General features: G+C 39.2%; 1 protein-coding gene across 1 annotated transcript in view; it reads left to right on the top strand.

Annotated features, from left to right (window-relative positions):
* The window catches only part of LOC127637236 (B-cell receptor CD22-like), a 157,510-nt gene that overhangs the window by 72,188 nt on the left and 71,210 nt on the right, over positions 1-14,112 (top strand). The window contains exons 7-8 of the mRNA XM_052118193.1: positions 2,856-3,122; positions 3,206-3,267. Coding sequence (XP_051974153.1) covers positions 2,856-3,122; positions 3,206-3,267 — 329 coding nt within the window. The remainder of the gene's footprint in view (positions 1-2,855; positions 3,123-3,205; positions 3,268-14,112) is intronic.

The following is a 14,112-nucleotide window of genomic DNA, read 5'->3' as shown; positions in this document are numbered from 1 at the left end:
CAGAAGTGTTATATTGCACTAAACAGTGACTCTAAAAATAGTTTAATAACATCCAATAAAGTTAAGACATAGAGATCGATCATGTTGATGAATCAATTGAATGACTATAGATTTAAATGAAGCATCAAAGCTGAATTTGGAGACATTATTTACTGCAAAGTAACTTACTGTAATTGTATTCTGCACAAAAATGCTCCGATCATTCTGGATGACACTATTGATATAGTTTGATTTGAAATGAAAAGTGAATCTGAACCTGTATAAGAGCAATTCAGTTTTATTAATGGATGTAATATTGATATAATTTCACTTGTGTTTCAGCGTCTCCATCTAAACCCACAGTGCAGTTGAATGCTGATCAGAAGAAGGTGATGGAGGACAGTTCTGTGAGTCTGCGCTGCTCTGCTAACATCTACTGCCCCTTTAATCCACCAACTCTCACATGGAGCTCCTCCTCTAACACACTCATCCTCAATGACCAGCAACATCAGGACCAAACGAAACTCATCTCTGATCTGAACTTCAATATAACTCATCTTCATCATGGAGTCAATTTCACCTGCACTATAAAATACCAGCTGAAGGACCAGATCAAAACAGAACAGGCGTCCCGTACACTACATGTTCAGTGTAAGACAGGAATATTTGTTCTGTACTGATATTCCTCAGACATTCTGGTTCGGGTTTGTTCTAAACTCGAGATCGATTAAACAGTAAATGTTCTAACAATGTGTCAATGAGAGATTCGACAGAACACAAAACTAAATAAATACTGGGACAATTAATTCAGCTCGAAACACTTAATGTGAAACTCTTTTCAAACTTATAATAGTGTCACAATACATTTACAGAGAAACAAACGCTCAAATCTAAACTTACCTCAAACTTTAACTCTGTTCTTCTGCTGCCTTGCAGTCAGTGTTGTTTTCTTCTGGAAATACAAATGTCGCCTTGTTCAAGTACAAATCATATCACTTTAAATAATATTGTAGACTGAATTCGTTTTTTCTCCCTCAGATTCCCCTAAAAACACATCAGTGACTGTAAATCCGTCTGGTTCTGTGTTGGAGGGTCGTTCAGTGACGCTGACCTGCATCAGTGATGGAAACCCAGATGTGAGTTACAGCTGGTACAGAGACACTGAAGAACACCTGAAACACCTGCAGACTGGACAAAATCTCACCATCAGTAAAACCGACCCGACACACAGTGGTCGATACTACTGTAGAGCTCAGAATCAATACGGCACCCAAAACTCATCTGTACTGCTGGACATTCAGTGTGAGTACTAATAATCAGTATTTGTAATTAGTTACTCATTAATTAGTGGTGTGTGCTAAAGCTCATTTTTAGGGTTAGTGATTTGAACAACCCCATAACCCAATATTAAACTTGAGCATGTAATTCGTCTTTCACTGTCAGGTACTGAAAAATCATACTCAAGTAAAAGTACTGTTACTTCCCAAAACATTTAGTGTGAGTACAGTAAAAGTAGCTGTCCTAAAAACTACTCAAGAGGAAAAGAGTAGCTCATATAAAGTACTCGTGAGAATTGAGTACAGAGTTGCAAAACATATGCCTTAAATATTGATCTGTTTCTCACCCACACCTGTCATATCAATTCTGAAGTCATGGATTAAACCACTGGAGTTGTATGTATTACTTTTATGCTGATTTTATGTGCTTTTGGATTATCAACATTTTGGCACCCCTTCACTTACACTGAATGGACCTACAGAGCTGAAATATTCTTCTAAAAATCTTAATTTGTGTCCTGAAGAAAGAAAGTCATAGACAGATGGCATAAGGGTGAGTAAATAATGAGAGAATTTTCATTTTGGTGTGAATAAGTGTATTTGACACATTAGCACTCAAACATTAATCAATCAAACAACACGCAGCTACAGACGTCAGGAAATAAAAAGTCAATCTTTTATATTTCATCTAGATCAACCAACCAGTGGTGCTATTGATGTAATGAACACCCCTGTTCTAGATGTAGAATATAGGCTAAATATAGAAAACTACTTTTTTGATCGAGGACATCTGACTTCTTCCCGATAAACATCTAGATCATTTTATTGCCCATTCCTATTGATAACATTGCCTTAATCACTCACATCAGCCCAATCATTTCAGTGATAGTTCAATTACAGGCTACGTTATAGACACACAGAATCTAGTAAACAGAAACATGAAATTTACCTGAATATGTTTCTTCAAATTAGAGGCAGGATTAATGCTGATATCTGGCTTGAGCAAGTTAAACTCACATGACACGATCAGGAAACTGGCCTTTTTCACTGCGAAATGAACTTCCAGGTTTTGAACTTGTGCTTGAGGCATCCTCCACATCCATAACAGTTGGCGCCAAATCTGCAGCTGCCGTTCAAGATTATTACGTGTGATTTGATTTGACGGGAGTCACAAGACTCTCCCTAGACAATTTATCTTTTTTGACCTGATATATTAAAGGATAGGATTGTTCCAATGATGATAATGCAAAGAGTGTTGGTGATTTGGTTCCTCTTTTGTAAACTCTCTTGTGACGGATTAAGATGCTGCAGTGTTTTAAAATGGCAGATTTCTATATAAAACCAGTTCGAAACAGCATTGAAATGTGTTGTGAATGTGGCTGTACATTTAGAGGAATGAACAGTATCTGCAACTCACAAAAGTGTATATGGTTCCTCATTTTCAACTTCAGCAGATTATTTTGGTCTCATATTTTTTTTTTCCTGTTAATGAATTATTCTTATCTGAGGCTTGAACACATTCTTTTTTTCACCCAAAGTGAGAAGTACAGAAACACATCAGCAGTTTTTCAAACTGTACACCCGTTTTATTCTTCTTAGATGCTCCTAAAAACACATCAGTGACTGTAAATCCGTCTGGTTCTGTGTTGGAGGGTCGTTCAGTGACGCTGACCTGCATCAGTGATGGAAACCCAGATGTGAGTTACAGCTGGTACAGAGACCCTGAAGAACACCTGAAACACCTGCAGACTGGACAAAATCTCACCATCAGTAAAACCGACCCGACACACAGTGGCCGATACTACTGTACAGCTCAGAATCAATATGGAGAACAAAACTCAAGCAGTGTCATTTTGAATGTTACTTGTAAGTCCTGAAAAGTAACTTTATCTGAGGAGACCACGAGGATACACCATTTTCATAACGTTAATGATCATTCTCTCTTTCAGATGCACCTAAAATCTCCACCTCCTCCTGTAGACGAAGTGATGTAATCGTGTGTGTCTGTGAGGTTCATGGAAATCCGTCTCCTACACTGGAGTGGCGTCTGTCTGGACGTCCCATTATTAACTCTACGGAGATGCTCATCAGTGAAGGGCAATTTAAGAACAAAAGCTTGTGGAGCATCCTCACCATCCGTCAATCACTCAAAGACACGCCCACTCCACAGTGTGTCAGCACTAACACTCATGGCACTGCCAGCCAACAGGTTCACCTGCTTTTAACTCCACAGGATCCTCGAGGTTAGTTCAGAGTTTCACTGACTGATCTATATCAAGCTACACAAAACAATATCATTATCTGATTCTCATAGGAGAGAAAAATCACGCATGAGATCACTTTAACCCTCCTATGGACCTCTGGATCAGGATTACTTTTGCTTATTTAATAAAAATGTTCTTTATCTGAGTGGAACAAGACTTCCTCCACTTGCCATCTGAACACACACAAATAAAATTTAAAGTGATTCGATAAGTCTAAATGGTCTAAAAAAAAAGAAGCACCTTTTGTCTTCATGGTCAAAATTGACCGACAGTTGAAAATGACCATAACACAGAGCTATTTTTCTAAATCTGTCAAATACAATCAATAAATCAGACACAATTCAGAAAAAACACACAGAAATTAAAGGGTGAGCCAATAAAACATCCAGAGTACAAAACAGACACGCACACACATGCACAAAAATGAACTGGTGAGACTATAACACAGAGCAATTTGTTTTTACATTTGTCAAATAAAAGCGATAAATCAGAAACAATGCTAAACACAACACTAGTATCGGTCTCTGCTGAATTAAAATGGGCATTTTCCAATCTGTGGGCATTTTCAAACTGGGATGGACATTTCTAAACTGTCCAATGAAAGTAGTGAATCTGAATGATTTAAAAATGCCCACTGATAAGGAAAAGCCCTTTTTTGTCCTGCAGAAACTTAAGTTTAAGAAATGAGGGGGTGAGTCAATAACACCCACAATACAGAACATGCACAGAAATAAATGGGTGAGACTAAAACAGCCAGGAGGCAGAACATACAACACACACACACACACACACACACACACACACACACACACACACACACACACACAAATCCATCTGTAAGGTACATGCCATCACACGGCACAAAGACATGCATCATTCTTTATTGTTCTTACTGTTTTTAACTGTTTACTGTTTGTTCACATTTACATTACATTTACTCATTTAGCAGATGCTTTTATCCAAAGCGAATTATGAATTGAAGAACATATCAAGCAATTTGTCAGACAAAGTTCAACAACATCTTCAGTGTTGTACTGCCAAACTCTCAAGGTGGCTGGAGTAGTATAAATGCTAGTGCAGAAGAAAGAGACAGAGAAGTGTATATATCAGTAAGTATACTTACTGTAATAACTTTTTTGTACAGTAAGTGCAAGTTAAGTTCACTAGTAAGTGCAATTAGTGTGGATTGGTTGAGTGCTTGTTTTCAGCTGGTTCTTGAATGTTAAGATGGTATCAGCAGCGTGTGAATGTTGGAAGCTCATTCCACCACAGTGGGACAGAGAAAGTGAACGATAGTGAATTAGACTTTGAGACTCTTTGTGATGGGACCACCTGGCATCGCTCGTTCAAAGACCTCAAAGGGTGAATTGGAGCATATAAACCTGTAGAAGTGAATTGAAGAGGGTGCGGTTCCATTGGCTGTCTTGAAGGCCAGAGAATTTGATATGGGCAGCTACAGGTAGCCAGTGAAGTGAAATCAAAAGAGGGGTGACATGAGCCCTTTTTGGCAGATTGAAGACCAGATGCGCTGCTGCATTCTAGACCATCGGCAGTGGCTTAATTGTGTTAGCTGAGAGGCCAGCTATCAAAGCATTAAAGTAGTCCAGTCTTGAAATTACCAGTTTAGACCAGGGTCTGTACAACATATTCAGACAGACAAGGTCTGATTTTCCTGATGTTGTAGAGTGCAAATCTTCAAGACTGGGTGGTTGATGAGATGTGGGTGGTAAAATTAAGCTGGTCATCTACCACCACTCCCAGGTTCTGAGCTGTTCTGTGTTAGTGTAGTTGAACCAAGATGAATAGTGAGGTTGTGGTCAACAGATGGATTGGCTGGGATCACGAGGAGTTCTGACTTGCCAAGGTTAAGCTGAAGATGGTGTTTCTTCATCCATGCCGAAATGTCTAAGAGGCAGGCAGAGATACGAGCTGAGACAGCACAACAGGTAGAGCTGCGTGTCATCTGCGTAGTAGTGATAGGAAAAGCCATGTGCTTCAATGATCGGTCTGAGGGATGTTGTGTATATTGAGAAGAGGAGGGGTCCAAGCACTGATCCTTGAGGAACACCAGTGGTCAGCTAGTGTGACTTGGACACCTCTCCTCTCCAGGAGACCTTAAAATATCTGCCAATGAGGTATGACTCAACCCATCCAAGCGCAGTTCCTATGATGCCCAGGTCAGAGAGGGTGGACAGGAGAATCTGGTGGTTCATTGTGTTGAAAGCAGCAGACAATCAAGGAGGATGTTCATTTTTTATGCATTTATTGTTGTTCATTATGAGGTTACCCCATGTGATTCTACCTTCCCTACCAAACAGGCCAATTTGGTTGCTTAGGAGACATGGCTGGAGTCCCTCAGCACGTCCTCCGATTCGAACTAGCGAACTCTGGGGATGGTAGCCAGCGTCTTTTACCACTGAGCTCCCAAGGCCCCCTCCAGGACAATTATTAATGGTTTCCAAACACTCTTTTGTTCCTCTCTAGGTTTCCATCATCCCTCACTGCTGGTTGGAGTTGCTATTGGTGCATCAGTGGTGATGATCTTTTGCATCATTCTCTTCTGCATACGGTGAGTACATGGTACATATGAGTTTTGAGGACAGACAAGTAGAATGACATCCTGCATAAGAATCTGATATAAAACCTGAAAATTATTTTTCCAGAAGACAGAAGCTCAAACCATCACAGACTAGACAAGAAGATAACACCGGACCCATTCTGACTCCAAGAGTGAGTTAAACACTCTTGATTTCATGCATTATAAATCCTCTGAGACATTCATTTTACATGTTGACTCAAGGGTTTTGCTGTAATAAGGTTCCTCTCAACTGATTCTACTTTATTTTTTGTCCATGTTAGGCTGTTGTACAGGACTGACGAAGGAGAGATTGTTTATGGCAATCAAGTCATGATGTCACATGGTGGAGATGTCACTCAAGAATCTCTCCATTATTCCTCCATTGACTTCACAAACACTGAACCAGCATCAGGAGAGATCATCGGCTTCTCGTCTCTGGCTGACTGAATACGGCGTGATCCAACATCATTCTGCAGGAGCATCAGAGGCAGAGAACAACATCTCAACACCTGTGATGGACCCCAAGAAACATCAAGTAGACAAGAACGCAAAGATCACAGATGTGTCCTCACAGGCATCAGAAGATCCAACGTATGATAATATCACCCATCGCTAGGTAGTTATTCAGGCCTGATTTGGGCATTTGCTCCCATTGGTAGCGATCAATGCGGGACCCCCTGGAGTTTAAGTCTGTGTAAACTGTTATCTAATGTTGTTTCAATGTTTTTACATCATGTTTTTTTGTATATTTTGATGTATTATGTTGGTTGGAAATCTTTTTGCAGCTCTTTGATCAATATTTGTTGTTTTTAAATGTGCTTTATAAATAAATTTGACTGGAGTATTAAATTCAAGAACCAATTCTGTTAATACCTTTTTAAGAGACAGAACAGTAAACACTATTATTAAACAACAACAACATTAAAAGGGACTCCAGCATATCTAGAGACCAGACACCATTTATCTGAAAACTATTTTCAAAGTCAATCAAAAACACTAGCGGTCACTGAAACCAAATAAACTAAATGGAAACTAAATAAATATGAAGCAAAGACTCACCATAGAAACTATCTCACATGCAGAACATCAGACAGGAACTAGAACACAATGGTAGTTAGACACAAACTAATCACATTAAATAAGGTGCAAACAATTATGGCAGGACAGGAAACAGGAGGACACAATAAAGTCCTTATTGGAACAAGTCAGTTCACTTGGTGGTCAACTCCTCAGACAGCTATTTTCTAAGCATATAAATACAGCTACTAACTATTATGTTTCAATAATATATTTCATATCAGTATTTCAAACTGACATATAAATTAAACTAAACAGGTGATGCTTCTATCAAAAAGATGGTTATCTTGATTTCCAGTCCTACAGCTGCCATACATTGTGATTTCTCAAAATTCATTCAAAAATACAAATATACAGAAACAGTGACCCCCAGTGGTCACTCCAGCACATTACAGGAAGGTGCTGTTAAACTTCTCCAGACCAGTGGTGTAGCTAAGGGTGGGCTGGGACCCCCCAAATTAGACCCAGGCCCACCTTCAATATTAGAGATTATTATTTGAATTCAAATATAGGTTTATAAAATAGAAAAATCTGAAAGTGTAAAATAATGAAAATTTTTGGCCAAAAACTTGCCCCATCCATTTTAATTGAGGCCCACTCAAAATAATTTTCTGGCTATACCCTTGCTCCAGACTCTCTTTCATCATCTCTGTTGTGTCCCTCACATGTGTGACCTCATTGCTGCTTTATACAGTGCATCCGGAAAGTATTCACAGCGCTTCAATTTTTCCACAATTTGTTATTCCAATAACAGCCTTATTCCAAAATGGATTATATTCATTATTTTACTCTAAACTCTACAAACAATACCCCTTGAAAGAAGTTTGTTTAAAATCTTTGCAAATGTATTAAAAAAAAAATCACTGTAAAGCAGTCAATGGAAAGGAGGAGGCGAGAACTGGCTTGACGATATAAATCATATTTTTAATGATAAACTTAAAAGACAAACACACACACACACACACACACACACACACACACACACACACACACGCGTACGCGCGCACACACACACACACACGCACGCACGCACACACGACGGGCATGTCCGTAAAATATCTCTCTCTCCCGCACAATCCTCCGCAGTCGGCCTTTATCCCTCTCGGAGGCTTGATTAGCCTGATAAGGGACCGGGTGTGTATAATCACGACCCAGCCCGCCCTCCACCCTGCCACAATCACATGTACATAACTATTCACAGCCTTTGCCATGACACTCAAAATTGAGCTCAGGTGCTTCCTGTTTCCACTGATCATCCTTGAGATGCTTCTACAACTTCATTGGAATCCACCTGTGGTAAATTCAGTTGATTGGACATGATTTGGAAAGGCACACACCTCTCTATATAAGGTCCCACAGTTAACAGTGCATGTCAGAGTCCTGGCGCATAGAATAGGTCGAGCTTTTGGAGGCGGGTTAGCATCAACTGAGCTGAGACTGGAGAAGATGGATGCAGGTAGTATGATGATGAAGATGATTCTTCAGTAATTGATAGTGGGGATGGTCACAGATTACTGATGCATCAAACAAAAGGAAAAATAGAGATTCTGAGTCAGGTGACAACATTACAAGAGTAGTAGGAATAAACAAAACAAGGAAAATGGAGGTAGAATACAAAGTAATGGTTGCATTTTCTGGAACAGTCGAAAACATCAATAATCCAATGAAACTTACAAAAATAATCAAAAAATCAATTGGAAATATTAAATCAGCAAGGTATCTATCAAACAACCGTGTCCTCCTTTTTGTGTTGACAAAAAGCAACAAGAGATTGCATTGATGATCAAAGAGCTAGGAGGTAAAGCAGTCAAATGTTATGTACCGGGTGATCATGGGGGTGCCTGTATCTTTATCTAATGAGGTTTTAAAGGCACAGATTACAAACGACATGGTGACAGAAGTGAAGCGTCTGCTTTCCAGTAGAAATGGTAAAAAGAAAGTAGTACTACTGTTGTACCAACTTTCAATTGTAAAAATTACCGGAACGTATTAAGATCGGATATATGTGCTATACGGTCCGGCCGTTTGTGAGACCAGCATTGAGATGTTTTAATTGCCAAAGATTGGGTCATGTGGCAACAGTATGTAAGGGGAAAAAAGATGCTGCAAATGTGGCGGAGAACATGATTATGGGCAACGTGGAGAGGGATTGAACCCAAATGTTGTAATTGTGGAGGACCACACAGTGCAGCGTTTCTAGGTTTTAAAGTCCAAAAACAAGCTACGGAAGCAATGAAACTCAAAACAGTACAGAATATATCATATGCTCAAGCAGTCAAGCAAGTACAAGTGACTAATGGAAATTTGAGGGAAAATAACATAACCCAGTCTAAAGATACTTGTAGTCATAAGTGTCTTGAGGATGGAAACATGCTTGTGGTAATATGAATATTTTACAGTGGAATGCCCGAAGTTTGATTGCTGAATGGACAAGAATTTAAAAGATTTGTTCATCAGCTAGCAGTTTTACCTGATATTATATGTATTCAGGAAACTTGGCTTCGATCCGCAATTACATTTTAGCATTCCTGGCTACAAGTTGGTTAGAAAGGATAGAGTTGGTACAAACGGTGGAGGATGTGGGACATTTGTTAAAGAAGGGGTGGCTTTTAGAGAAATAATAATAGATGCTCCAGGGGAATGTGTGATTGTAGAGGTGTGGACACAGGGAGGGGGATTAAAGGAGGTAAACTTTTATAATCCTTGCAATCAGTTAATATCCATCCATCCATCTTCAACCGCTTATCCGAAGTCGGGTCGTGGGGCAGCTGCTCCAGCAGGGGGCCCCAAACTTCCCTATCCCGAGCCACATTAACCAGCTCTGACTGGGGGACCCTGAGGCGTTCCCAGGCCAGTGTGGAGATGTAATCTCTCCACCTAATCCTGGGTCTTCCCCGAGGCCTCCTCCCAGCTGGACGTGCCTGAAACACCTCCCTAGGGAGGCGGCCAGGGGCATCCTTACCAGATGCCCAAACCACCTCAACTGACTCCTTTCAACGCAAAGGAGCAGCGCTCTACTCGAGCTCCTCACGGATGACTGAGCTCCTCACCCTATCTCTAAGGGAGAAGCCCGCCACCCTTCTGAGGAAGCCCATTTCAGCCGCTTGTACTGTGATCTAGTTCTTTCGGTCATGACCCAGCCTTCATGACCATAGGTGAGGGTAGGAACAAAATTGACCGGTAGATCGAGAGCTTTGCCTTCGGCTCAGCTCTCTTTCGTGACAACGATGCGATAGAGCGACTGCAATACGCCTCGCTGCCCGAATCTCGGCCAACCTCCGCTCCATTGTCCCCTCACTCATGAACAAGACCCTGAGGTACTTGAACTCCTTCACTTGGGGCAATACCTCCTCCCTACCTGGAGTACGCACTCCATCGGTTTCCTGCTGAGAACCATGGCCATGGAAATTTATCAACAAAATAAAATAATGCACAATAGATGGAGGTTTGATAAAGCTGATTGGGATAAATGTAACAGTTTTTGTATTGATGGAATGGAGAATTTTAGCTTAGAAGATGATATAGACTTGTGTTCTGTCAGATTAAATGCAATTATTATAAATGCAGCTGAAGCATCCATTCCTAAATCAGAAGGTAAAGGCAGGTTGAAAATTGTTCCATGGTGGAACGATGAATGCACTAAAGCCGTTAAAGTTAGAAATAAAGCTTTTAGAGAGCTAAAGAAAACCTTAATACCCATAACTTTAATTATATATCAGAGGAAACTGGCTCAGGCAAGGAAGATAACAAAGCAAGCTAAAATAAGTATTGGCAATCATTCTGCTCCACAATAGGAAGGGAAACCCAACTAGGAGAAGTAAGGTGTGTCCTTAAAAAGATGGTTGGTGTTTATAGAACTCCGAATATTCCAGTCATAGGAGATGAAGGGAAAACAGCAGTGACGCAAGAAGATAAAGCGGAAATGTTAGCTTCCACCTTTCAAATGGCACACAGTTCAGATAACCTAGGAATAAATTATAAGAGAAGGAAGAAAGAAGAAATTTTAAAGCAACATCAAGATATTTATAAAAAAAAAAACCTGATAGTCAAACAGCTTTGGATGCTGCCTTTAATATGTGGGAACTTAAAAGAGTATTAATGAAGGTTAGAAGTACTGCCCCTGGAAAAGATAGAATTTGCTATATTATGATTAAACAGATGGATGAAGTAATACTTGTTGTAATATTGGATCTTTTCAACAAAATTTGGATGGAAGGACAACTACCGTTATCCTGGAAACAAGCTATAGTAATCCCTATTCACAAACCAGGGAAAGATTCTGCAATAGCTGGAAATTATAGGCCGATAGCTCTGACGTCTAACCTTTGTAAAATAATGGAAAAATGATCGTTAATCGACTTTATTACGTGTTAGAACGCAAAGAATTAACAGCTCCTTATCAGTATGGTTTTCGACCAGGTAGATCCACCCTAGACGCACTAATAAGATTAGAAACTGATGTTAAAAAGGCTCTAGCAATGAAAGAGGTGTTAGTGGCAGTATACTTTGACATTGAAAAAGCATACGATATGATGTGGAGCGAAGGATTGCTATTAAAGTTGCAAAGAATTGGAATTGAAGGAAGATTTTATAATTGGGTTTTAAGTTTCTTATTTGGACGTTCGATTCAAGTCAAGGTAGGCAATACATTATCTCAGATGGTGAATGTAGAGAAATGGTCAGTGGAATGGGGATTTAGATTCTCTATTTCCAAAACGTGTTGTCAGTTTTTTACTAAAAAGAGGATTTCAGAAAATATTAAACTTTATTTATATAAACAGCCACTAGATAGGGTATCAAATTTGTAATATTTAGTTTTATGGTTTGACTCCAAATTAACTTGGAAGATTCATGTCAAATATATTGAAGAGAAATGCAACAAAGTACTAAATCTAATGAGATGTATAGTAGGCCAAGAATGGGGGACTGATAAACAATATGATCAACATATATTGTGCTCTCTTACAATCCGTTTTGGATAATGGATGCATTATATATGGATCTGCATCAATTAGTACGCTAAAAAGGTTCGATTTAATTCAAGCACGAGCTTTGAGATGTATCACAAGAGCAATTAAAACAACTCCAATCTCAGCAATGCACGTGGAAACAGGAGAGTCCCCATTAGAAATAAGACGTCAAAAATTATCTGTTGCTTACTGGATCAATTTACTACGGCATAAACACACTGTAACCCTTTACTGTAAATTTACAGTACAACATTTTACAGTACAATACTGTAATTTCTGTTTACAGTACTAGTTCTGTAAAAATACAGTATGTGGCTGGCAACCCAGCTGCCAGTATTTTACTGTAAATTTACAGTGAAAAGTTTTACAGTGCAGGAACATTTTACAAAAGCAATAATAGAGGGGAGTTGGGAAACAATAAACTTAACAGGAACAGGATTTGCATGGAATGCAAAGGAATGGGCTACAGAAATGTTGCTAAATAATATATTATTTTCATTAACGACTACCATTTCTCCAATACCCCCCTGGTTTTTTAGCCAACCTGAAGTTGATTTACAAATTCACGAGAGTGTTAAAAAAGGACAAATTGATATTAAGAGCTATACAATTGAATATATCAGAACAGTTTATTGTGCATTTCTTCCAATATACACAGATGGATCAAGAGATAGGTCGTACTGGATCAGCATTTTATGTTCCAGAATTTAAAATAGGAAAATATGGGAGACTAACAGATGGGACTTCAGTGTATACAGCAGAATTAGTGGCAATTCAGATGGCTCTTAGTTGGGTGGAAGAAGTGATGCCAAATAAAGTTGTGATATGTTCAGATTCAATGGCAACACTTATAAGCCTACAAACATATCAAACAGTTAGATATGACATCTATATAGAAATATTGAATATTTTGTATAGATTAAGGCAAGCTGGAACAATAATAACATTAGTTTGGGTACCAGCACATGATATACCAGGAAATGAAAGATCTGATAAAATGGCTAAAGAGTCACTTAAACTAAACATCCCTACTATTACAGTTGCATTAAGTAGGATGGAAGGAAAAAGTATAATTAAAGAAGCTTGCAACCAGAAATGGCAAAGAAATTGGAATGAATGTAAAACAGGAAGACATTTTTATAATATACATAATACTGTAAGACAAAGTATATTTACACTAAATTTAAATAGTCTGATTTAGTTAAAATAACCTGATCATCTCTGAGACTAAGGATGGGACATACAAAACTTAATTCTACACATCATATTATAGGGAAAGATGGTACAGGCTTATGCGAAATATAAAAAAGTAAAGGAAACTGTTGAGCATGTGTTGTTATTTTGTCCTAGGTATGAACAGGAAAGGAATGAGTTAATAAGAGAGCTACAGGAAATGGGATGCAAACAATTTACAATCAATAACATATTAAACACAAAACAAGGATCCGGGTAAATTATAAGGTCAGTTTTAAATTTCATTAAGCATAGTGGTCTTAGGAATAGAATATAGACATATTTTAACATACATCTAGACTGAAATCACTTCACACTCCAGCACAGGTGGTGGCGGTATGCACCATAAAGTTGGTATGCAACCTGCCAATAAATCCATAGAGAAGAAGAAGAAGAAGTGCATGTCAGAGCACAAACCGAGCCATGAAGTCCAAGAAATTGTCTGTAGACCTCCGAGACAGGATTGTATTGAGGCACAGATCTGGGGAAGAGTACAGAAGCATTTCTGCAGCATTGAAGGTCTCAATGAGCACAGTGGTCTCCATCATCCGTAAATGGAATAAGTTTGGAACCACCAGGACTCTTCCTCGAGCTGGCCCGCCCGGCCAAACTGAGTGATCGGGGGAGAAGGGCCTTAGACAGGGAGGTGACCAAGAACCCGATGGTCACTCTGACAGAGCTCCAGCGTTTCTCTGTGGAGAGAGGTGAACCTTCCAGAAGAACAACCATCTCTG

This window comes from Xyrauchen texanus, chromosome 45 (genome assembly GCF_025860055.1).
Source record: "Xyrauchen texanus isolate HMW12.3.18 chromosome 45, RBS_HiC_50CHRs, whole genome shotgun sequence".
NCBI classification, from domain to species: Eukaryota; Metazoa; Chordata; class Actinopteri; order Cypriniformes; family Catostomidae; genus Xyrauchen; species Xyrauchen texanus.
This window is presented reverse-complemented; position numbering and strand designations above follow the sequence as displayed.